Source organism: Epinephelus moara, chromosome 18 (genome assembly GCF_006386435.1).
Source record: "Epinephelus moara isolate mb chromosome 18, YSFRI_EMoa_1.0, whole genome shotgun sequence".
In the NCBI taxonomy this organism is placed as follows: domain Eukaryota; kingdom Metazoa; phylum Chordata; class Actinopteri; order Perciformes; family Serranidae; genus Epinephelus; species Epinephelus moara.
Window position 1 is genome coordinate 34,144,405 of NC_065523.1, and position 23,778 is coordinate 34,168,182.

At 42.6% G+C, this 23,778-nt stretch overlaps 3 protein-coding genes across 4 annotated transcripts; 2 read left to right on the forward strand and 1 right to left on the reverse strand.

Annotated features, from left to right (window-relative positions):
* Positions 1 to 961: 961 nt before the first annotated feature.
* On the forward strand, positions 962 to 3,559 carry LOC126405512 (MIEF1 upstream open reading frame protein-like). Of its 2 annotated transcripts, none has more exons than XM_050069271.1 (2): positions 962 to 1,050; positions 3,310 to 3,559. In XM_050069271.1, exon 2 carries the CDS (start codon positions 3,347 to 3,349, stop codon positions 3,557 to 3,559), a length of 213 nt encoding a protein of 70 aa, XP_049925228.1. In that variant the 5' UTR covers positions 962 to 1,050; positions 3,310 to 3,346. The 2 variants fall into 2 exon arrangements, with proteins under 2 accessions (XP_049925228.1, XP_049925229.1); XM_050069272.1 differs by having other exon boundaries at positions 963 to 1,054.
* A 351-nt stretch (positions 3,560 to 3,910) lies between these two features.
* Positions 3,911 to 14,648, forward strand: mief1 (mitochondrial elongation factor 1). Its single transcript, XM_050069233.1, has 4 exons — positions 3,911 to 4,057; positions 4,199 to 4,379; positions 6,306 to 6,577; positions 7,671 to 14,648. The coding sequence occupies exons 1-4, from the start codon at positions 3,911 to 3,913 to the stop codon at positions 8,508 to 8,510; spliced, it is 1,440 nt and encodes a 479-aa protein (XP_049925190.1). The 3' UTR covers positions 8,511 to 14,648.
* napsa (napsin A aspartic peptidase) lies at positions 14,357 to 22,641 on the reverse strand. The gene is made up of 9 exons (XM_050069241.1): positions 22,473 to 22,641; positions 22,001 to 22,154; positions 20,691 to 20,814; positions 18,539 to 18,657; positions 18,189 to 18,388; positions 17,921 to 18,043; positions 15,596 to 15,740; positions 15,371 to 15,469; positions 14,357 to 15,092 (listed from the first exon to the last, which is right to left on the reverse strand). The coding sequence occupies exons 1-9, from the start codon at positions 22,538 to 22,540 to the stop codon at positions 14,931 to 14,933; spliced, it is 1,194 nt and encodes a 397-aa protein (XP_049925198.1). The 5' UTR covers positions 22,541 to 22,641; the 3' UTR covers positions 14,357 to 14,930.
* Between the last annotated feature and the right edge of the window lie 1,137 nt (positions 22,642 to 23,778).

Here is a 23,778-nt window from a genome sequence, read left to right on the forward strand (position 1 = left end):
GGAGGGGTGGTGGGGTTTATTTTGGGGTTTTCTTTCACTCTAAAGCAGACACTCTGGTGTAATTTGAAACTGGTGTTCCTTTCTGTATTGTCAGAAAATGAATAAAGAAATCTGGAAAAAAAAACTACATCATTGGCACAGTGGAATACAACTTCAAGCAAAAGCCGCCTAACATGACATCCCTAGCAGTAACATCTTTGTCTCTTATAATAGATTGTAATCTGTTGTTTGCATTTGTATTCATATAGATACTCACCCTCTGCTAGCATTTATAGGTATACTACTTTACAGCATTCCTTATTTAATACAGTCTTTAATTTTTACTTTCCATCCATCCATCCATCCATCCATCCCGTGAGAGCTGTCTTTCCATATTATTGTCCTTCTGTCTTTTAAACTAGTCTTTGTGTTTCTAATGTGCTGTTTGTATAGTCCATTTGTTTTCCCCGTGTAATTGTTTTTCCAATATTTTTTATCATTTTTGCTATTTTTTGATTGTGAAACACTTTGGTCAGCTGTTATTGTTGTTTTTAAATGTGCTTTATGAATAAATTTGGATTAAATAGTACGGGAACCACAAATGAAAAAAAAATAAAATAAATAAAAATAAAAATATTTGAAGAGGAGACATCTTTTTTTTTTTATTCTCCTGGTCTAACTCTATCTGCTTTCACAAAAAAAGACATTACCACTCTCTGTCTAAAATATTTTTCCATAACTTTATCTTAAATAATTTATTGCAATACCCAGAAGTAACCGTTACATCACAAAAAGACAATGACGGAGACAAACATTTTTGTTTTTTTTGCATCATGTAAAATTCATCCGATTTCTAAAATAGATATTTACAAAAGAAATAGTATAAAAATACGCTAAAAATGAATTTATAAATAAAACTTTAAAATGTGTAACTGTATTGTGACGATAGTAACCCGGATGTACCGTTGAGTAGTAGACTATTTGTTTCCGGTTGCCACTGTCTCTCTGACCCCCGGCTTGAGCAGAGCTCTGCCTCTGTCTGAAGATTATCTTTGCTCTTATTTCTGAAACGTAGGTTGGTGTGTGTGTTTTTGGCTGTGTGTTCTTGTCTGTTTGCCTCCTCTGTGTCCTCCGCTCTGTTTTTATGACTGCGTCTTATCAGCGAGGCTGGTTAAAGGTAAGGTCGTAGCCCAACAGCTAGCTAGCGTGCTAAGCTAACATGCTAGCCAGGAGTGAGCGAATGTGTGACTTTCCATGGAGCCAGCCATTTTCTAAAGACAAATGAGCCTCGGTGGATTACTTAGCCTTTGTTCTACAATTAGTAGAGGCAATGGTCACACAGCAGGCGTTGGGGATCTGGGAGGTAGTGAGCCACGATGTGAAGCTAAGTGGGCACATTTGGATGGTTGCTAACCTTAGCAAACGCTACAGTCTGTGTGAGCTCTGCACCTGAGGGACAGTAGTGCGGTTGAGTGTGAAGAATTAGTGCCATCCAGCAGGCGACATGTGAACTGTAGAAATGAGCAGGCTGTTGTGCCCTCTGTCATAAAAGTGTCCAGCTTTTAATTGTGAAGTTAATCTACAACCTACTGTCTCTAATGCAGAGATAGGCTGCATAAATATGTGCTGCATGGGTCATGGATGAACTGTGGGATCATGTTTGCTTTGTGCAGTTTGCTTTTGAGTGGTCACCAAATAAGGGTGAAAGGCAGGCAGCTTTCCTAACGAGCTTTGTGCATGACTTCTCAGTGCAGTGCATAAACTGTTAAAATAAGTTAATCTCTACAGCAGCTCTTGCTTCCTGTCTCTCTCCACCAGACTCTCTGATTGTGACTTCATTTTTATTCTTTCATTTTTTACCAGTTACATCCTTCAATGAAAATCCAGCATGATGACCAGATTAACTTTTGTCCCATATGACCTTTCTATTATTTTAGACATGGTTGCATATATTCAATTGAATACAGTCCAGTAATATTCAAACTGAATATTGTAGTGTTTTTTTTAATAAATATACACTCATTCTGAATTTGATGCGTGCAACACTTTTCAAAAAAGTTGGGTTGTTTACCAGTGTGTTACATCACCTTTTTGTTTGGAAACAGAGGACACTAATTATTGAAATTCTGAAAGTGAATTTCTTTCCCAGTTTGTTTGATATCAGTTGCTCCCCAGTCCAGGGCCTCCATTGCTGCATCATGTGCCTCATAACGCGCCACACATTTTCAATAGGAGACAGGTCTGGACTGCAGGCAGGCCAGACTGGTAGCCACAATCTTTTGCGAAGAAGCCCAGAATAAGGAGGGACGTCCCCAGATAAGATGCTGTCTGGATGGCAGCATATGTTTCCCCAAAACCTGTATGTACTTTTCAGCACTGCCATCATAGATGCTGGCTTTTGAACTGTGTCTGGTAACAGTCTGGATGGTCCTTTTCCTCTTGAGCCTGGAGGACTTAACATCTATACTTTCCAAAAACAATTTGAATGTGGACTCGTCAGAGCGCAGCACGTTTTCCATTTTGTGTCAGTCCATCTCAGATTAGCTCGTGCCCAGACAAGTGGGCACCGTTTGTGGATGTTGTCGATATCTGGCTTTCACTCTGCATGGTAGAGTCTTAACTTACATTTATAGATGCAGCGATGAACTGTGTTTACCGAGTGGTTTTCATAAGCGTTCCTGAGCCCATTTATCTTTTATACGATGATGTAGGTTTTCATCGCAGTGTCATCCGAGGGATCAAAGGTCACGTGTATTCAGTACTGGTTCTCAGCCTTGCCCCATATGTGCAGGGATTTCTTTGGATTATCTGAATCTTTTGTTGATAGTATAGATTATAGATTGTGAAATCTATAAATTCCATGCAAATGTGCTTTGGTAAATGTTGTTCTTAAACTATTGGGCTATTTGCTGACACATTTTTTTATGAAGTGACCATTTTTGCTCGTAAACAGCTGAGCCTTTCTATGCTGCCCCCTCCATACCAAACGATTATACTTTAATCTGTTCCCAATTAACCTGTTCACCTGTGAAATGTTCCAGACAGGTGTTTCTTGAGCCTCCCACAACTTTCTTTGTCTTTTGATGCCCCCCTCTAGCTTTTTTGGAACATGTTTCTGGCATCAAATTCAGAATGAGTGTATATTTTCCAAAAACGATCAGTTTGAACATCTTGTCTCTGTACTGTATTAAACTGAATACATGTTGCATGTCTATTTTTATTTACATTTTACGCAGCATCCCAACTTTTTTGGAACAGTAACATGATGCAACTTTGCTATCTGTTTGCATCAGTCCCTTCCTCACATGACTTCTGCTCTCCTCCTCCCAGGTGCCAGGGTGTCCCCCCTCTCCATGTGTGGTCCCTAATGGGCGGCTGGTCTCGCAGTGCCGTGCTGGAGCTGTACCGGGCGCTGCTCCGTGCAGGGCGTCACCTTCAGTACACTGACCGCAATTACTATCGCCGTGCTGTGGCCCGCGAGTTTCGCCGCTGCCAAGCCCTGACGGTACCTGAAGACAAGGAGGACGCGCTGAAGAGGGGCCAGTTCTTCCTCAACAGCCGACTGGGTGGGCTTATGTAGGGGGAAGGGGTCACAGGTCATCTGGAGGTGGGTTAAAGGTCGTCTGGAGGTGTATCTCCCAGGTGGGTGTGCAACTAAGAATATAGATTTGTCAGTGAAATTGTTTAGATATGAGACATTCTTTGTGGGGGGTGGAGGGCTGTTTAGTTTTGTAGGACAGGGCAAAGATCGCAGGTCATGAGTATGACCATGTTGAGTGGGATTACTCATAGATTTCCTCCTGTGGGCGTAATATTAAATCAGTGCCTCTGAGCTAAGCAAAAAAAGAAAAGACCTTCATCTGTCCCTGTCCTCTCTCTACCAGTGTCCCTCTGTCTTACTCTCTTTATCTCCTCTGTGTTCAGTGGCAGGATGGCGGGGGTGAATGGAGACCGTAAAGGGAAGAAAGATGACAATGGGATCGGCACAGCCATTGACTTCATGCTTTCCAATGCCAAGCTGGTGCTGGGAGTGGGAGGAGCAGCCATGCTCGGCATTGCAACGCTTGCTGTCAAAAGAGTAAGTGAGAAAAGATTTAATGTTGACTTTCAATTTTCTCCACACCCCTCCTCTCCCTTGTATGATTAAGGGATAAAAACTCTGACTAAAGCATCCATACCAACATGAACAATGTGCACACAATTATTCTTTGTTGTGCAGATGTATGACCGGGCCATAAGTGCTCCCACCAGCCCCACCGGCATGGAGCCGACAGGAAAGAGAAGCTGGGAGGAGCCAGCCTGGATGGGTTCGTCACCACGGGTGCTGAACCACGACATGAAGTCCACAGTTAGCAGGTCTCTGCAGTCTCTGCCCACTTCCTCACATGCTTTTGAACCAGGTGAGGAACACAAAGTGCCCTTTAGAAGTTTAATAAGTCTCATATCAGTGACCACGTTTACATGCACAAAATATTCATTTTTTTATATTTATTTCACAAAAGGAAACAATATTCCTACTAAGCTGTGTACGTGGCCAATGAAAAGGAATATTCCACTAATATTTCTTTTTACATGCAGCTGTGCATACTTACATTAACATGCCCTTACATGTTGTTAATCTTGTCAAAGTATGGAGAAGTATAACGCCTGGAGCTGCTTGTGCCATTTTGCTTCTTTCATAGATTTGTTGGACCGTGCAAACACACCTTTCCTCTTTCACTCCTTCAACCACCTTCTTGATAAGGTTGCTGTTGTGATATTTGTGCAAATCCAAAAACCTGCCAGTCTTTCATATTGTTTAAGAGCAGCTGTGTTTCTCCTTCTGACCAGAACAGCTGTTTGACCCAGCTGTTTCTTAATTTGGTCCAACCTGTCAATGGTGTAATCAGGACCCAGCAACTCATGCCCAAGGATGGGACAATTTTGGGACAAGATTTTTGAAACATTTTCATACACATGTCATAAAACCATAGACCCAGAGCCACAGTTGGCATTATTGGGCGTGGCGACATCTCATTAGCCCTTTTTAAATAGGAATTGTGCAAATTTGCAGGAAAGCCCAATCAGTCTTTTTTCAGCATTGGCAGTATAAAAACAAAATCGGGGAGTGCAGCAAAATGCCGCCTACCTACTTTTGTTTATACAGAATGTGCCTTTTTCGGGGCAATGGGGGGCGTGAGCAAGTAACAAAATGTGTAGCTCAGCGNCCCACAAGTCATCAACAGCTCCTCCCACAAGTCTTCAACAGCCCCTCCCGTTGTGGAAGGCCGCCTCGGTCTGTTAAAACTAAAAAGGTTCCGCCAATATGTCTACCCTATGAGGCGGAAAATTGGGCACCTCGGATCAACTCGCCAATCCGTCTCTGTGTGTCTAAACGCTCGCAGCTTGCCGGCAAAACGGCCCAACATTCGTGGAAAATCTGGCAGTGTAAAAGGGGCTACTGTATACAACTGGAAGTCTAATCTGCCCCCTCTGTTTGAACACTGGGTCAGTGATGTCATGGCTCACTTGAAGTCATAAAAGCTCAGATATACCACTCATGGATCAGTCAATGAATTCCATAAAGTATGGCAACCATTCCTGGACTATTACAATAATGTCTATACTTCAAGAAATGTGATTTAATGCCTATGTTTGCCTGTTATAGTATGGAAATAGAATATTGCCCCCTCCATTCTGTTGCTGTTTATCACTTGCAATACCTGATTATTATCGCAAGTCTGTCTTGACTCTATGTGTTTTGTATATTCGTGTGTGTTAAGTGTATTTAGCGGCGTTCATTTGTTTGTCTGTGCAGGCCAGACTTGGGGAGGGGTGGGGTGGATTTGGATGTTTTGAGTTCAGAGTGTTTGTGTTCCATGTTACTTGTTTCTTTGTTGGTCTAAAAAGACAATAACATTAATTGAATAATAATATAAAAACCCTTTGATACGCATAGAATTGATACGCAGTGGAATATCATTGTGCATGTGAACATAGTCACTGTCTTTTTTGATGCAGTATTGACCAGCCTCTTATGTGGTTTTAGACTTTCAGCCAGTTTCCATTTTATCTGTTGACAGACAGCCTATTTGGAGGATTCTTGCTCTTCCTTTACAGTGGGTGTTGGCTCTCTGTAGTGCTGTAGTGTTATATTAGTTTGATATGAAGTAGTTGATTAATTTAGTATCTGTAGATTAATATTTTGAAAACACCTCCAAGCCTTTACTGTTTTTTAATCTTAACCTGCTACCTTTCCGTCAGTCATTATTTGAAATGGTGGAAGATAGAAGATTGCAATATTCTCCTGCATCTGTTTAACTTCCACTTGCTCCTGATCTCCCCAGACTGTCTGCGGAGGGCTCTGGGTCGAGCTGCGGTGGGAGGCAGCGGTGCCACTCAGTCAGACCTGCAGCGGGCCCGGATGCGTCTGTCGCTGCAGGAACATCTGTGGGAGTTCTACCAAAATAATGTGAACATCCCCTCGGAGGAGCAGGCTCTGGCTCGGAGAGCAGCGCTGGACATCTGTGCCGAACTCAGAGTGTTCCTTCATGCCAAACTGCCCGACATGCCGCTCAGAGAGATGTACCTGAGTGGCAGTCTGTATGATGACCTGCAGGTGAGAGGTTACACACACTCTGTCCTACCTTTAGTTAAAGGAGACAAGTTTTTATTTTATATGTTTTATTAGGGGTAGGTGATAAATCGATTACACTTGATATGCAACGTGGTTACAGTTGAATATTCTGTTAACTGCTAACATCGAACTGTTGACCAGAAGCTTCAAGGACACAGCAAAAACATCAACACTTCCTGTTTAAGACAAGTTCTTCAGAATAAAAGCACCAGTGATTCTGCTTTTATTTTATTTTGTTGTAACAATACTTTAACTTTGTTATCACAGTACTTAATTCATCTTTATTGTGACATTACTTAACATAATTGTTACAGTACTTTACTTAACTTTATTTTAAGAGTACTATATTTAACTTTACTTTGACAGTACTTAGTTAAACTTTATTATAATATTACTTTATTAAACTTTACTTTAACGGGGGGGGGCGTTGGTAGCGTAGTGGATAGTGCCGGCGCCCCATGTACAGAGGAGATGCCTCGCTGCAGCGGTCGCAGGCTCGACTCTGGCTTGTGACCATTTCTGCACTTTAACTTTATTATACCATTACTTTACTTAACTGTACTTTAACAGTACTTTACTTAACTTTATTTTAAAAGTACTTAGTTTAACTTTATTTTAAAAGTACTATATTTAACTTTACTTTAACGTTACTTAGTTTAACTTTATTTTAAAAAGTACTATATTTAACTTTAACAGTACTTAGTTTAACTTTATTATAACAGTACTTTATTTAACTATATTGAAACAATAGTTTACTTAACTTGGTAATTTAACAGTACCTTATTTAAGTTTATTGTAACCGTAGTTTATCTAGTATTTTAGTATTTAAAATGTTGCAATATTATTTATTTTTATGCCATATAGCTCAGCCTTTTATTATCCCTGTATTATATATCTAACAATAATAATAATTAATAATAACAATAACATATAATAATTAATAATATTTTAATTTTCATCTCTCCGTCCATCCCAGTTACCTTTATAGTTAGGTAATTGTGAGACAAGACTTAGTTTGCAATATTTTGCAGCCTGCCATGCTTTCTTCAGTTTAATCCCGTTCCTCCATCTGTAGGTGGTGACAGCGGACCATGCCCAGCTCATGGTGCCTCTGATCTTGGAGAAGAACCTGTGGTCGTCCGTCCCTGGGGAGGACACCATCATGAACGTCCCAGGTTTCTGGCTCGTCCGCAGGGAGAACTTGGAGTATTTCCCACGGAACAGCAGCTACTGGGACCGCTGCATGGTCGGAGGCTACCTCTCTCCTAAATCAGTCCTCGAAGTGTTTGACAAGCTTGTGGCGGGCTCGATCAACTGGCCGGCTATAGGGAGCGTCCTCGACTACATCATTCGTCCTGTCGTTCCCTCAGAAACACTGACCCTGGAGGTGCAGTATGAGACGGACCGGAAACTGTACGTGGACTTCTTACCGTTACTTGTGATGGAGGACGGAACCTCACTGATCGCCAAACCACATCGACTAGCTGCAGAGCGCCATGAAAACCTGTGGCGGCAGAGCTTCCGCGTGGCTGAGACAGCACGACTCAGGGCCCTGGACCAGGAGGACGGAGGCTGCCGATGCGCCTGCCTGAAGCTGGCGAAAGCCGTGTGCAAGCTCAACCCTGCCCTTAACCGGCTCAACGCCAGCCAGCTCACCAACGCCATCTTGTTGCTGTGCGAAAAAGAAGGCGACTGGACCCAAGAAGCGCTGGCTGACCGCTTCCTTCAACTGCTACGAGCGCTGGTGGGACACCTAGAGGCCGGGAGGCTGCTGTGCGCCCTCAGCCCTAAAGTTAACTTATTCTGTGAGCTGACTGCACAGGAAGTAGATGAGTTGGGGTATACGCTCTACTGTGCCCTCTCAGATCCCGAGGGGCTGCTGAGAACTGCTGTGGCACAGCCGCCCAACCCTTGACAACCTCGAATACAAACGTCACTACACGGCAACATGGCATTGAAACGTTAAACACTGTTGTGCTGGCAGTGGTGACCTCGAGCCGTAATGAGGTCCCTGAGGGGGAAAAAACAACTGCATGGATTCATCCTCTCTCCTGAAACACTCGGTCTCTTCTGTCTTAACCGCCATCAGTGAGAAAACAGGATACACACAGTAGCAGTTATCTGTTGAGTCTTGACATGAAAGCTGTATGTGGTGTGATACTATTTTAATCTCAAAAGAAAGTGAAGGCCCGTTTGAGTCCACGGCTCTCACTAAAGCCACTGTATTAATGAAGTTAAAAGGCGTCATGCTGCTACGGCTCTAATACATCGTGATTAAGTCTAAACAGACGGGAAATACATGACGTCTGAGATACAGTTTGTACATCTGCATCATAATGAGCTCTTTTTAACTGGTTGGAGAGTTTCAGGAGGACATGCCATTAAATGTTGTCCACTCTGTTTTGAGATAGGTCCAACTCACTGTGTCAAAGAGTAGTGTAATGTTGATCTTGTGTAAGCTAATGAATTGTCAGTCAGCCTAAAGAGACGCACTAACTGTCTTTTCTCTCCGTTTGGTATCAGATATAATCTTAAAGGTCCAGCGCGTAGGATTTAGTGGCATCTAGTGGTGAGGTTGCAGAACTGAAACTTATCCCTAGTGCCAAGCGTGTCGGAGAGAGCTAGTGTAGAACAACATGGCGGACTTGTGTGTAGATATAAACCAACAATCCTTATTTAGCGATGAATATTAAATGACATTTCTGCCAATAGATGTCCCTAAATCCTACAAACTGGTCCTTTAAACGCTGCTGGTGTGAAGTCAGGGTTTTTGTCAGAACTTCATTAATACAGTGGCTGTGTTTAAGATGTATGCTTTCCATGTCTGCAGGGATCTGCATAAAACGAACATTAGGCTGTGATTGGAATGTGTGCAGCTTGCATGTGTTACCTAATCTAGAAATCAAACAGGTGAATATACACTGAGTTATATGTCGATGTCTATTTGTAATACTTCAAACTCACCATTCAACTATGAATCAGACGTAAAGTTGAATCCACAAATGGAATATGCTCGAGTTAATGGAAATGTGAAGTTTTCTGGTTTGTCGCTGATCATGAAATTTGGACGATGTTTCCATGTGGCTGTGTCTAATACAGAGCTGCTCTTTGTTCGTTACGACAAGGAGGTCTCTTATTCGGTCTCACATTTGTTGCTGTGGGCCACAGGTCTGATATGCTTTATTATCTTGTTTCTTTAATGACCTCCATCACGGGTTATTTTGCACTGTCATGATGTTAGTAAGGTGGTCCAAAGTGTCTCAGTGGGACATTCAGAAAGTGCTTTAGCCTACTGGTTGTTGCTTTAATTTAAAGTCCAGTTTCCTCCACGTTATTATTTGGGGTGCAGACACTGGCAGCCCAGTATCTCTGGCTGGACACTTCAGTTCTTCACATACTGTTTTTTTTAACCACAACACACTGTTGTAAACATGGTACTTTTGTCATATCATATACATGGACGTTTTTCATTTGTTGGATTAGTATCAGTATTAAAGGGGTATTTTTCAACCTGGACCCTATTTTACCATGTTTTTATGTGCGACTAGTAGAGACAACAAGTTTTGAAACTGGTCCAGTGTTGAGTGAGAGCGCTGCAATGAAATCCCTACAGGCAATTGTGTTTAAGTCCACTTAAGTGTTTGTTTTTGCCACTGACAGGCTAAAGCTGTTACTAAAAGTGTCTGACAACATTATGGAAATGATCCCTACAAATGTTTTTTCATGTGTTGCTGGTCTGTCTGTTATTTTGGGCGAAGTCTCGTTCTGAAATCTCGCGAGAGGTGACTTGAATGGTGGAAACGTTAGTGAGAGTTGGAGTGAGGAGTCCCAGGAAGAGTTTGTTGTGTTAGAATACAGACAGTGTAGCCTAGTGTTACCTAAAACATGGGTCTTGAATGTTTTTCTGGCCAAGTACCCCGAACAGCAGGGACCCCCTACTGCATAGTCATCCAGGTCATGGAAATCTTAAGCACTAAATCGTAATGCAGAGTTTCTCAAAGACGTTTCACCTCTCAGTTCTATGTGACTGGTGCAGAGTTGCAGTCTTTAAACTCCATGTGTGCGACCCTCACAGAGTCGTTAAGGTCACATGTGAGTCGTTGACCCACCTGTCCATCGTGTGCGTCGTTAGGGTTAACGACTGCGAATCTCAGAGCTCACATGTATCCTCAACGACTCTGTAAGAGGTAACATCCACATGGAGTTGAAAGCCTGCGACTCCGCACCAGTCCGAACTGAAGAAACCTCTTGGATGAGAGGCGACACGTCTTCAACAAACTCAAGTAAGTCCAGTTGCCTACGATATAGCACAGTAATTTACAGATTCATATTTTTAAACATCATGTTTGATAGTCTGGCAGCCTGTCCACGGTGTGCCCGCCTCTCGCCCAATGTCAGCTAGGACAGTCTCCAGCTCCCCTGCAGTCCTGTACCAGGATAAGTGGCTACAGAAATGAAATTAATAAATGTTTTATTGGTAAATATACTTATGGAAGGCACATTTATTTAGCGTAGAGTAGCTCACATGATTGCAGGAGGACTCGTGGATAACAATTTGCCTATAATCAGCGTTGAGTACTGTAAATCAAATGATTTATATTTGCTAATAATATTTTGGACTCATGTTAATGTGCATTTTCACATCAATATAAATTTCAAACAATATGTTGGCAGCCTTCCTGCAGTTACTTTGAGGACCCCCCTGTTGAAAACCCGTGATCTAAAGGACTTGTAATGCCATGGCTGAATATGTAGCTGATTTCGGCAATGTGGAAAAAAGTACACAAGATTCCAGAGCGAGACTTCCACAAGCGAGAGGTAAAGAAAAACATTTTATTTCTGTTGGGATCATCTCCATAATGTTGTCAGTAACTTAAGATAACAATTTGAGCCTGTCAGTGGCAAAAACACGCACTTTTGGAGGACTTAAATCGACGATTCAGGGATTATATCGCAGCCTGTTTCACATCTTGCTCAATCCTGGGCCAATTTTAAAATCTATTAGTCACTCAGACTCAAAAACATCTTAAAATAGGGTCCAGGTTGAAACAGTGCCACAGTCAGGCTTGATTGCAGTCAGAGCTTGGAGCCTGTTACCTCTGTCGTTCAGTATTTGTGTGAGTCCACATTAAACTGATTAACTTCTAGGTGCCCAGTCTGTCTACCGTAAGGAGCCAGACGTGGATTAGCGCAGCATACTAGGCCATGTCACGCAGTCCTGACCCTGCACAGGAAGTGTTTGGCACCATATGTGTATAATAATAGTTTACAGGTGCTAATCTCCTCTAGATGATGATCTGATTGAGCGGGATCCACTCGTCGTAAAAAGCAGCTTTGATAGCCGAGGTTTCTGATGCTAGATTAGCCTGCTGCTCGCTGCAGGTGTCAGCACGTGGAGTCGCTACAACAACAGCTGCCAGAAGTGGAGTTTGTCTCTCTCTGACTGACTATCCAAAATATGTTGTCTAAGAATAATCACATGGTTGCTTTTTGTTCTCACCTTTAGCCTTAGGATGAAAGTAATTGCAGTGATAATGGAGCAAGCGTCCCCTCATTTCTCAGTTTGTATGTAGTGTACAATATGGAGGGATTTGTTTCTAGGTCCGTCGTGCATTCAGTTAATAATCATCATCCAGATAATAACGGACAAACAGGTGAATATTTTTGTATTTATTGTACATTTGTAACCAAAAAAAAGAGCCGATTATTTATTTGCATTCAATTCAACATGTAAAGTACCACTTCCTGTGCTTCATTAAGTGCTTTGTTCTGGATGTACTGATATAAAATGAATCCACAGTAGGTCCTTGTTTGCGTATTAGGCGTCTTCCTTTGCAGACCTAGTTTATGATACTGCTGTGCTGAAGGGAGAGGAGTCACTGTGCCACATTTGTAATGTAAACAGGAACCCAAAGTAGATCACTACCTCTACCTTGTGGAGTTCACACTAGCCATATGCTTCGCTGCATGCTGTGTATTTTCCCCCAGCTTTTTTTTTTTTTAGTTCAGCTCTGGAGTTGAACGTGCAGCACTTTGTATACTTCATTAAATGTTAAAAATAATAACATTCATCTTTGTTTTTGTTTTTCTTAAGGAATCATTTAAACCTTTATTTATTTAAGACTCTGGAATCAATTGAGCGAAACCGTTGAATATGCAAACCACTTAAAATAAAAAAACTTTACAACCTGAGTCAAATCCCAAGTCGTAAACTTTAAGTTTTGAGTCCTAAGCAAGTCATAATGCGCTCTTCACCAGATATACACGTTTTAAAAATGTGTACTTTCTTGTCATTGATTTATTAAAACAACTGCGACTGACAATCATAAAGAAGCAGTGCCGACATTTCACGTTCAATGCATATAACATTAACAGCCAGTCCGAGAACAGAATTAATTTGGTATGTTTCTGTCCTGTCTCGTATTGGAAAAATTTCTTTCAACTTTCTCTAACCCAATTGGCTTGAGGGAAGGTGTCGAATATTTTCAAAGGGCTTAAGTCCAAGTCAAGTCACAACTCATTGGTGTTAAATCTAAGTCAAGTTGCAAGTCTATTTTGTCGAGTCTGAAGTCATTGTTTTTTTTTCATTAAAGGGTTAATTGCAAGCAGACAAAACGTTAAAACCAGGGACAGGTGAAGTGAATAACATTGATTCATTACAATGCAGTGTTCTGCTGGGAAACCTTTGGTCCTGGCATTCATATGGATGCCCCTTTACGGACTCCAGTATCCCAGATGGTAGTAACCCCCAGCAGGGCAATGCACCATGCCACACTGCAAAAACTGCTCAGGATTGGGCAAAGGCAAGGCATTGACCTAGCTTTCAAATTTCATCCCAATCTGATCAAGCATCTGTGGAACAAGCCAGTGCCCCGGAGGTCCTTTGTCCGGGCCTCGACAGGTCAGAGTCAAGTCTGATCTATCATCTATGATGGGGCCTCTGACCCGTTGAGGCCTGGAGACCGGACCTCTGCGGATGTCCTGTGTTGTCTGGCAGCAAAGCGTTGTGGGCAGATCTTTTGAGTCCTGCGGGTTGCGAGGTAATGCACTGGCATGCCCAATGGATGTCCAATCAGATTGGGATCTGGGGAATTTGGAGGCCAAGTTGACGCCTTGAGTTTAGTCACGTCTGCCGAGCCATTACCGAGCACTTTGTGGTGTGGCATGGTGCACCGTCCTACCTGGGGGGGTGCACTTCCATCAGGGAGGAAGGAATAGGGGGGTGTACTTGTGGGTGTAGTGTGTCAAGTGGCATCCACATGAACGGCAGAACCCAAGGTTCCTCAAAGGAGCATTGCACTGTAACTAAATGATCAATGTTACTCACTTCACCCACCACTGGTTTTAATGTTTTGGCTGATCGGTGTGTATATGTAACAGCAGTTTAAACAGCACAATCTAAAATAAGGCATTTGAACAGCTGTAATGGTGTAAGAGAGTCCAAGTTTAAGGTCTTTTGCAGATGTTTCCATGAATAAGGAGCACTGTAAGAGAAACATTTCGATTCTACAGTTCTTTTCCGATGGAGAAAGGGGAGGCAAATCTTATTTCTGTACAGAAAACCAAATATAATTCTCAATTTATTAATCAGTGTTAATATGATGCTTGAAGTTGAGGTTATTCTCCAGCCAGATACAAAGATATTTATACTGAAGCACTCTCTGGATGTGCCATTTGCCAAATGAATGTTGAACGATTTGGTGTGAGTACACTGAGCTTAACACTAACTTGAAATGCAGTGAGACAATCAAACCCCATCCATTCAAAGTTCAACAAAACATTTATTTAAAGCTTTATTCAGTGAGATTTGGTAATAAAATTCACATTGGCATATTAAGAGAAACATCCTGAGACCTTCAGAGTACAAAAGCAGCCCCAATTAAAACGTCTATTAGTACGCATTGGGAGCTGGAAAGGTGGTTCAGTTGTTAGGAATGAAACAAAATTACATCCCAAAATTTGAGGTGCTTTTTTTCCCCCGAAACACCTACGTTACAAAAAATAAACTGCATATCAAAATGCATAGCTCTGACTGAAGATGAAGCTTAAATTAGTCAGTCCCTTTGTTCAGTGGCACAACACATCAGCACTCCTTGCTAACTGTGTTGAAATGGCTTTTAAGGCAGCATCCAGCATGTAAACCTCATTATTCTAAGCAGGTGTGAGATGTTTGTGGTGAGCCAGGTCTAACAGTCAAATACAGCGACCATTAAATGCTTTTGATTGCTGCAGATGAGATGACGAAATTTAGCTTCGCTTGGTGCAACTTTTGAAAGTCAAATAACCACTAGAAAAGAGAAGTGCAACATATTTCACACAAACAGAGTTCTGTAATCTACTTGGCGGGGGCAAAGCCCACACGGTCTGCGTTCCTGTCAAACACGGTGTAGTACCTCCCGATGAATACGTCTCCCAGGATCCACAGGGGCCCCGCGGGAGGCGGGATGTCCATGGCCATGAAGCCTGAGAGACAGATTGATGTCCCCATCTGGGTCTCCTGCATCAAAGAGGAGACAGATGTTCTCAGTGAAAGCAAATATTTGTTTAGTTTTGCAAGGACACTTTAGAGCAGTGGTTCCCAACTAACTGACCCTTTGCTAAGTCCTGCCCCTGGATGCAGACTGGCCAATCATAACGTAGCATCGGCCTGGCTCAGACCAGGGTCCGACAACGACACAGACTGCAGACGCCTCGGTCTGCTTCTCTCTGGGGCGGGGCTTAGCGAGAGGTCAATTGGTTGTGAATGTCATCCATCTTGAGATTGAGTGTATCTACCTTTATGACGTAATCCTCTCCAGTCAGGTTTAACATCTTCCCTCCGATGTTGAAGGAGACGACGGGCAGAGATGGGATCCTTTTACAGTCGATCCAGTACTAGAGAGGAGGGAGAGGAGGATGTGTTTAAATGATCTCGAGAGACGATAAAGACAAAGCGAATGATTCGCTCCAGTTAAAGTTTTAAACGTTACATCTGGGATACAAGAGTGCAGCATCATCTACCTCTCCCATCAGCAGGGGCAGCGCTCCGATGGCTTTGTGCAGCGCTCTGATTTCCTGCACAGGACCTACGATTAGGGACGTCCCCGTGTCGACGATAGCCTGGCAACTGGCCTTGCAGAGAGTCAGCTGATTGCCAACTTCAACTCTGCAGGGCGGGTTAGAGAGGCGGCAGCAGCAGGGCGAGGTAGAGAGACAAGAGGCAGCAGTTTGTTAGCAACACCTGCTGGGAAATGTGTTGTCATGCTACTGTAAAGCAGCCTTTACACTCACTACACTACATCACACTGACCTTTTCATGCATGCACCTGTTTCACGACAACATTTAACCAGACATTTAAGGAATAAAATGGTCTGTGTATTGTCTTGGTATTTTGAGAGGCCTCAGAGACCTTCACACTAAGCATGCTCTATGTGAGGAGGCCTCTGGTGTCTGGAGGTGAAGATAAGATGAGGAGGACTTTGTGGACGTTTCCGACTCCCATGATAAACATGAATGAGAAACTGTCTTCACACAGGGTTACACACATCATCTCTCTCATCTCACCCCTCCCTCATAGTGTGATTAAACATGATTCTGTTTAACATGGGACACACTGCATGAAGCGGAGCTAATGTTACTTTAAGGGCAAGTTTGGTTTTTTCAACATGGCCTTTATTCTCTTATATTTTTGTCTAAGTGACTAATGTTGAAAACTTTTTGAAAGTGGTTCGATATGCTGTGAGATCAGCTGCAATGTAACCACTCAAGGCATGCTCACACTGTCAATGTACGTCCTCTAAAAGTGTTTTTGTCACTGACAGGCTCAGATTGTTATTCTAAGTGTCTGACAATATTATGGAGAGGATCCCTTCAGAGATAGATCCTTTTGTTTAACCAGCAACAGCCCCGAAATCGTCATCTTAAACCAACTAGACTTCATTTAAACTAACATGATTTTTATCAGTGTAAAGGCCCTGACACATGAAGTCGTCAACGCTGGGCCGTCAGTGAGCGTCTGTCGCCCTTGTCACTGTGGTGTGTCCTACACCATTGCTCTTCATCACCTGTTCGTTTTTTTTGTGGGTGACGGTGGAGCCTGTCGTTGAATGAAATCACTCTGATTGGCAGTTCAGCTCAGTGCATGAGAACAGAAACAAAGTGAGGAAAGTAAACAAACAGCTAAAGTGGAGTGAGACCAAAACAAACTGGTTATGAGGTAAGATTATTTTTCTTTAGCCATTGAGCTCTTTGTGTTATTGTTCACTGGTACACCGTAAATATACTCTGTTCTCTCAACATTGGATTGTGTTGTTGATGTGCTAACTAGCTGACTAGCTTCAAGACGGTTTTGCAGTTTCCATTTTCAATGAGGATTACAATACATCGCTGTCTGCTGGTGTGGAGAGTTATTTCCTCTCATGCAGGCGCAGAAAGTATGTGTTGATTAGCATTCAGCCGTAGTCTTTGTGGTGTCTTCATGTGCAACTTTTACCACTGAGACAGAGGTGACGTGAGGTGATGCAACAATCGGCTTTCGTTGCCGCTAGATCTCTTAAGTCGGTTTGGTGTGTCTGGGCCTTTGACTCCCTTTATTAAAGTTGACATAAACAAAATAAAACTCACAAAAGCCATCTTAGTTTGTCTTTTAGGTGTTCCAACAATCACTGACTCTGGTTTGGTTGAAATTAACCCTTAATTCACCAAGTTAGATGTGAAGATGGAGTTTGGTGGAATTAATGATGGTGATTTTGAGGCTGTTTCTTTTTTAACTCAAAGGATCTTTCTCTTTAACAAAAAGGTCTATCTCCATAGGGATCCTTTCTATAATGTTGTCAGACACTCAGAATAATAATGTGAGCCTGACAGTGGCAAAAACAAGCACTTTAAGTGGACGTGCATTGATGGGGCAAACAAGCCCTGAGTGGTTACATGGCAGCCGGTTTCACTGCTGCTGGCTGAAACCCTCTTGCTCAACACTGGACCAGTGTCAAAAACAATAGTTTCCATTAGTCACTTATATACAAAACAGTGGGGAAAAAGGGTCCAGGTTGCAAATTACAAAACTTTCCCTGTAAGTTTTTGGTATGACCTATGTACCAAGATCTTTTCTGGCACTTGATTTATGTTGTAATGAACAAATATTCAAGAAAGAACAACTGAAGCTCATTGAGTTCTTATTCATTGAAATGAGGACTGACCAGAAGTACACGATTTCCACATCAATGGAGATACTATTATCAGTAACCAATTGTGTTGATGACAAACAAGGAACAGAAAGTGCCTCAACCTCAACAACACTATTCCACTTCCTCCTAACAATGACACAGCAAAACGTTCATTCTCACCCCTTCATCTCGATCTGCCAGTAGGCCTTTCTTGTGACGTTGACATAGTGCAGGTCTCCGGTGTAGTACTGAGGGTCTGTCCCGCCCAGCACCAGCTCTCCACCTACTGCTGCTTTTGGGTCTCTAAGGGAAGCATTAACCACTGTGTTAACAAATACACTCATGTGTCACAACTGGGAAAACCCCACAGTTAGTGAATTAGGACATAACATACCACAAACTCTCTCTGACTGACAGTTCTTAAATGCTTCTTCTGTCAGACACCAACCTGCTTATGTAGAAAGAGAAAATGTTCTGAGGCAGCAGCTTGGCAGCCATGGCCGTGTCAAACACCGGGGTGACTTTAGCGACTGATATGGAGGGGTAGGCCATGCCCAAGACCCCGTCGAACCGTGCCACTGCAAATGTGATGCCAGGCTGCTTCACCGCTTCACCAAACTGCTGGCCAGGGATGGGCAGACCTGCTACCTGCGAGCAGCAGAGAGACGTCGACAGACAAAACAAAAAACTTTGAATGGATTGATAGGAATGGTGTGACCACCAAAATTTAGGAATGCAGTCAAACAAAGAGCTTTGTGAGTGAGCGAAGGAATGTGAGTGAGTGTGTCTCAAACTCACAGAGACTGTGTCTCCGCTGATGAAGCCAGACAAGCTGCCTCTGCCGTAGCGGATGGAGAACTCTGTGCCGTTCTTAACGAATGTGCTGGACTTCTTAGAGTTGTAACGACGATGCAGCCCTGATGAGAGAGGACAGTGGATCAAAATGGGAATGTAGAGATGGTTGTTAGTGATAATACACCATGACTCAGCCCCTCTAAGATGCTGCGATCACAACAGTTAAGGCTAATTCAACCAACTACTGCAACTGTTCTGCAATTTGACACATCATCGTACTTTCCCGTGAGTTCATCAATCATAGCAGTCCCCCGCTCAACATCACCAAACTCACTTCCTTGTTTTTTCGGTTGTGAAGATACAGACGTGTGCGACACAAATGTCCAACAAAAATTACTGCTTAAGACTGCGCAAGGCAATGCCCTGATGTTCTGCATGAAAAACAGCACAGGACAAAATTCTTATACTGTTTTGCACCGCTTGCATCGTTCTGGTGGAACACAAAGGAAAATTAATCGATTGACAAACACTTTTCTGCAGCAAAACACACCCAGAGACTAGCTGAAATACAGCGACAACAGACAAGACAAGTTTTGCATCAACAACTACTGCAAGTGCGCAGAGAATCAAGGTGAGATAGATTAAATATGCAGGGTTAGTGGTACATTAGTGTAGCATAAACAGTGTGGGTTTATTCTCAGTGGAACAAGTTGCCTTTGATTTTTAATGAATTAAACGAATAAAATGTGCCACTATTTTTGCAATTTTCCCTTGCTCTCGCAATTTCATAGCAAAAAAAGTGCAATTTTTAGAAAAGCTGCCATGAAATCGGACATTTTAAGCCGCAACAATCCAAAAAAAGCCTGCAAAATCCTAGAGGGACTGATTCACAGTTTGAAACAGAGCCAGCGGTGTAGCACACGCCCCCTGGAATCTCATTGGCCATCACTGGTGTCCTCCACTGGCTTGTTTGGATCAGAACCTTTGCCATAATGTGACTGTTAACATTTCCTGTTGGTTTAAATTGAAGTCTTAACACATTTTGACTGATTTCCTAAAGGTAGGCGACGATCTGAAACTAAGAATTAGTAATCAAGAGGCTATGAAGGGAAGACTAACCTGACTGGAGCTGGCAGTCAATGGATCATAGATCTGGTAGCTGCGTTTGTAGTTTTATGTGCAGAAAAAAATTGTGTTGATACAAGGCATCCAAATATCTTCCCCAAATGGTTCAAAGGCGTACGAAAAGGAGTCTACAAGACATCCAAAAGTGATCATCGGCAATGAAGAACTGCTTTGCTTCCTGTCATACATTAACTGGTCAACAGATGATTTTCTTTTGCTAATGCCAATGACTGTACTGTGTTCAAATGCAGCTGACACAGGGCGACGTGAGGTGACGTAGACGACGCAACAGTTGGCTTTCGTCGCCGCTAGTTCTTTGATGTCGGTTTGGTGTGTCCGCACCTTAAGAGACCAAAAAAGGTGTTCACCAATAACACAGACTATCAGGCTCCTACAGCCCCCTCCTTTAATCTGTGCCCAGTCTGCCCTCCGATTCAAAAGTTTTTACAGTGATTTACTTTAATTTTACTCACTTTTTTTTTTTTTTTTTTTAAATTAACTTTTCATGTCTCGGATTCAGATTTTGCTTTTTCTTGTTAATTTCCTTTTTCTAGATTTATCAAGCCTTGTTAGACGGAGCCTGAGACAACAGATTTATCATTGATAAGAATAAACTAGAAATTGATTTGCCGTCAGCGTGATTCCCCATGTGACCACTTGTCTTTCACACTGTTCAAAGCCACTTTGGCCTTTAAATGCAGCTGAGACTAAAGTTTGGTTTTACATCCTCTTTTTAATGGGACACAGAGACGCTCCTTTGTGTAACGTTTGAACTTCCCCTCCACTTACTGTACACTGTAATGAAACAGTGTGCTGCGTTGTGATTACATCATTGCCAGAAGTGATGTTAAAATTGTCCTGAATTCATATTGAAGACATCAAACAGCCCTGAGATGCAGCAGACTAGAACAAGTGTGATATTTTAGACACTGTTTGGTAAATACAGCGAGCATCTTCCAGGAAGTAGCCAGCAGACACACATATAGAGCTGTTAAATGAGTCAGTTCCCCCCAAAAGTCTCCGCACTCACAGCAGGCCACATCGAAGAAAGAGCAGTGAATGGAGGGGACCCAGAGGTTGGAGGAGCCGGTGTCAAACAGCACAGTGAAGTCCTGTGGAGGGGTGCCGATGCTGATCAACCCGTAGTACTGAGCCTGAGGAGACAAAAAAGGTCACAGGAAACACTGAGATCTGCTGTGAAACAGGCTCTTTCTGATTCCATGCCAAGTTATTTTAGTACCAGGCAAAAACAGTGATTTCAGCCCATGGTACGGTATTTACTTAATCACTCCCTCCTGTTTTTCATACTGTTTCAATATTGAACTTTCTCTGACCCATAGCACCTTGTGTAACTATTAACTCTTGGATTAAGTGAAGAAGTGTGCTGGACTTTTTTATACATTTGGAGTAAAAGGAAGCTGGCTGCCTCCAACACACACACGTGTGGAGTTTCTCCTGTTTTAATTTAGCATAGAATAAATGCATTTTAAGACTTTAAGGAACCGTGGGAAAACTGTTTAATTTTCAGAATGTGAAAAATGGAGAGGTCCGATCCACTTTCTAAAGTGGGATTTATACTTCTGCGTCAATCGAAACTGTACCTACAGTGTAGGCTCTGTGTCAGTGAAGAGCCAACACTGCCACCTACGCCATAGCTAGATGTGCACCTCCCCAGAAATGTAACTGCATGTCACGGTGACGCAGACTGAAACCACTTCCCTCAGTGGAAACAAAGCTTTTATTTACTTTAATTTCACAGATAAGAAACAATAAATTGTGAAGACAATAAAGCCTTAAAAAATAGCATTTTAAGTCTTGTGTGTGATTTATCCTGGCTTCATATGAGCAGAGGAAATCTCCGCTAGCTGCTAGGCTAATTTATACAATATTAAATGCCATAGGCTTGTGCTAATAACGTTAGCATGTTGTATTTGTTTGGAAACCGTGTTTAGTATAAGACAGTTGTTTTGTCAGTGAACCTTGTGAGTTGTAATGGAGCCAANTGTTTAATGTGTGTTTAATGTGTGTTTTGAATCAACTACACTTTACAGCACTTCACAGAAACCCTGCTGCCGACCAGTGTAGGAGGTGTAACTGCAGAGTGACACAGACACACCACTGCACAAGTATAAATGCTCACAGTGGCGTAGGGTCTGCAGAGAGCTGACGCACAAGTTTGAATCCCCCTTAAAGGTGCAGGGGACATGTCCACCGTGTCCCCCCCACAGATTACGCCCCTGCTGCCCACACACACTATAAACCTCAATGAGCTGCTGTTAACATCAGAGGGAGGGGATGGCGTAATTATCATTATGAGGTTAATACTGCATGTGTACATACATCCATGAAGTTGGTCAGCCTCTCTACAGGCACGTTGGGGGAGGGAGAGCTGTCCGTTGCTCCGCTGCTCTGCGCCAAAGCCCGGAGATCATCCAGAGACATCCCGTTATCACTCATAAGGCGGCGGAGGCTTCTGGTCTTATGAAGGGGGACTCTGAAATTAAGCATTAATCAATTAAATATCACGAGCGCAAACATGCGCGTGTGCAAAAAGACTGCTTCTTGGTACATAATGTTCGCACAAACTTTCATGCAAATTATGCAACTGTACAAAATGTTGAGCCAAACTTAAGTTTCAGTGCAGCATTGTTGCAGGTTACAGTTTGAACATGAATTGGAGGCACGTGGGGACGTCATGAAACAAGGAAGCCAGTGCACGCGCGCGCTCACATTGTTGCTATATGAAGTGATACAGGATGAACATAGAGCTTGACTCTAGCTGCCACAACATCAGCTGATAAACAGTATTTACCTGAAGATGGCGGCGCTTTGTGTTACCAGCAGCGCCCCGATGAGATAAAACATCTTCAGCCGTGTCATCTCTGTCCTCTGGAGGAATAACACACACTTTTAACTTGTTTCCGTTACTAACACGAGCTCCAACACACACCTTTGCTCCAGCTGACGCAGAAAGCCAAATGAAAGCGCTTCGGCAATGTCCGCATTTACTCGGTTTCCCTCGTGACGCGTCTCGGTGATTGGAGGGAAATAATCAGTGCGGTGTTCTGATTGGTGGAAGAGGATATCAATCATCCAGCATTACACACCGGTGCACCGAGGTCTCTACAGGGTCACGAGTTGTTGTGACTGTGGAATGAATGATAGGGCACATTGTGTTAATGTTTTAAAGTCCAGCTACATTTAACAGATAACATTCTTCATACAGTTTACTGAATACCTTTCAACAGATAATTTATAAACCTAAACACACAGACTGAAGTACAGGTAAGTAAGTTTAGTAGCCATATATATGTCAGTATGTTTTTGGCCTCTGCTTAATCAAATGTTGTACTTCTGATGAAGAATTACTTGCATTTGGGAAGCCTAATAAATGTCAAATGTCAAATTAACACGGACCAACCAGGCAGAGACACAAAAAGACCACAAAAAGAGATGCAAAGGAACTGCAACAAGACAAACTACAAAATGGGCAAAACAACCATATAAGACACAAAATTATCTCAAAGACACCCACACGACTACAACAAAATGCAAAAAACCCCAAAACAAAACACAAGGACACAGAAAATGACCACGAAGAAGCACAAAAAGATGCATAAAGACTAAAAAAAGAGATTCAAAACCACCTCAAAGTCTGTAGTCTTTCACACAGAGATTCCACTATAGGGCTGCTACAAAGTCCCTACACCTCACACCTGCCCTGTTTTGCTCGGTTCATTCAAAGTCAAGTTCATTTGCCCCCTCAGTGCGGTTCGTTTGGGCAGGTGTGAACACAGCAATCACACTCAGGTGTGCACCAGAACAACCAGACCGAGACCTTCTTGAAGAGGTGGTCTCGTTTGTAGTGAGAAGGTGTTCCGACCTGGATGTGAACCAACTGCAGTCACATGACACATTGTTTGGGTTAAACATGAGCATGTTACAGTCCTGGAGGATTATTAATGTGCACCTCCTCCTGTACTGCCTTAATATGCACATTCAGCACATCCAATGCATCAAAACATTGTTTTCTAGTTGGAGCCGCGCCTCGTTTTCAAACTGTATGGTTTGACTAAAATGAACAATGACAGCAATATAGTCCACGATGAGCAGCGCTA

Bases quoted from the DNA above. Each gene is read 5' to 3' on its own strand.
- LOC126405512 (XM_050069271.1), top strand. From the start codon at position 3,347: ATGGGCGGCTGGTCTCGCAGTGCCGTGCTGGAGCTGTACCGGGCGCTG.
- mief1 (XM_050069233.1), top strand. From the start codon at position 3,911: ATGGCGGGGGTGAATGGAGACCGTAAAGGGAAGAAAGATGACAATGGG. The intron at 4,380-6,305 runs GTGAGGAACACA...TGATCTCCCCAG, and splicing joins CTCACATGCTTTTGAACCAG to ACTGTCTGCGGAGGGCTCTG. The intron at 6,578-7,670 runs GTGAGAGGTTAC...CTCCATCTGTAG, and splicing joins GTCTGTATGATGACCTGCAG to GTGGTGACAGCGGACCATGC.
- napsa (XM_050069241.1), bottom strand. From the start codon at position 22,540: ATGACACGGCTGAAGATGTTTTATCTCATCGGGGCGCTGCTGGTAACA. The intron at 22,155-22,472 runs GTAAATACTGTT...GCTTAATTTCAG, and splicing joins CAAAGCGCCGCCATCTTCAG to AGTCCCCCTTCATAAGACCA. The intron at 20,815-22,000 runs GTATGTACACAT...TTGTCTCCTCAG, and splicing joins GGCTGACCAACTTCATGGAT to GCTCAGTACTACGGGTTGAT.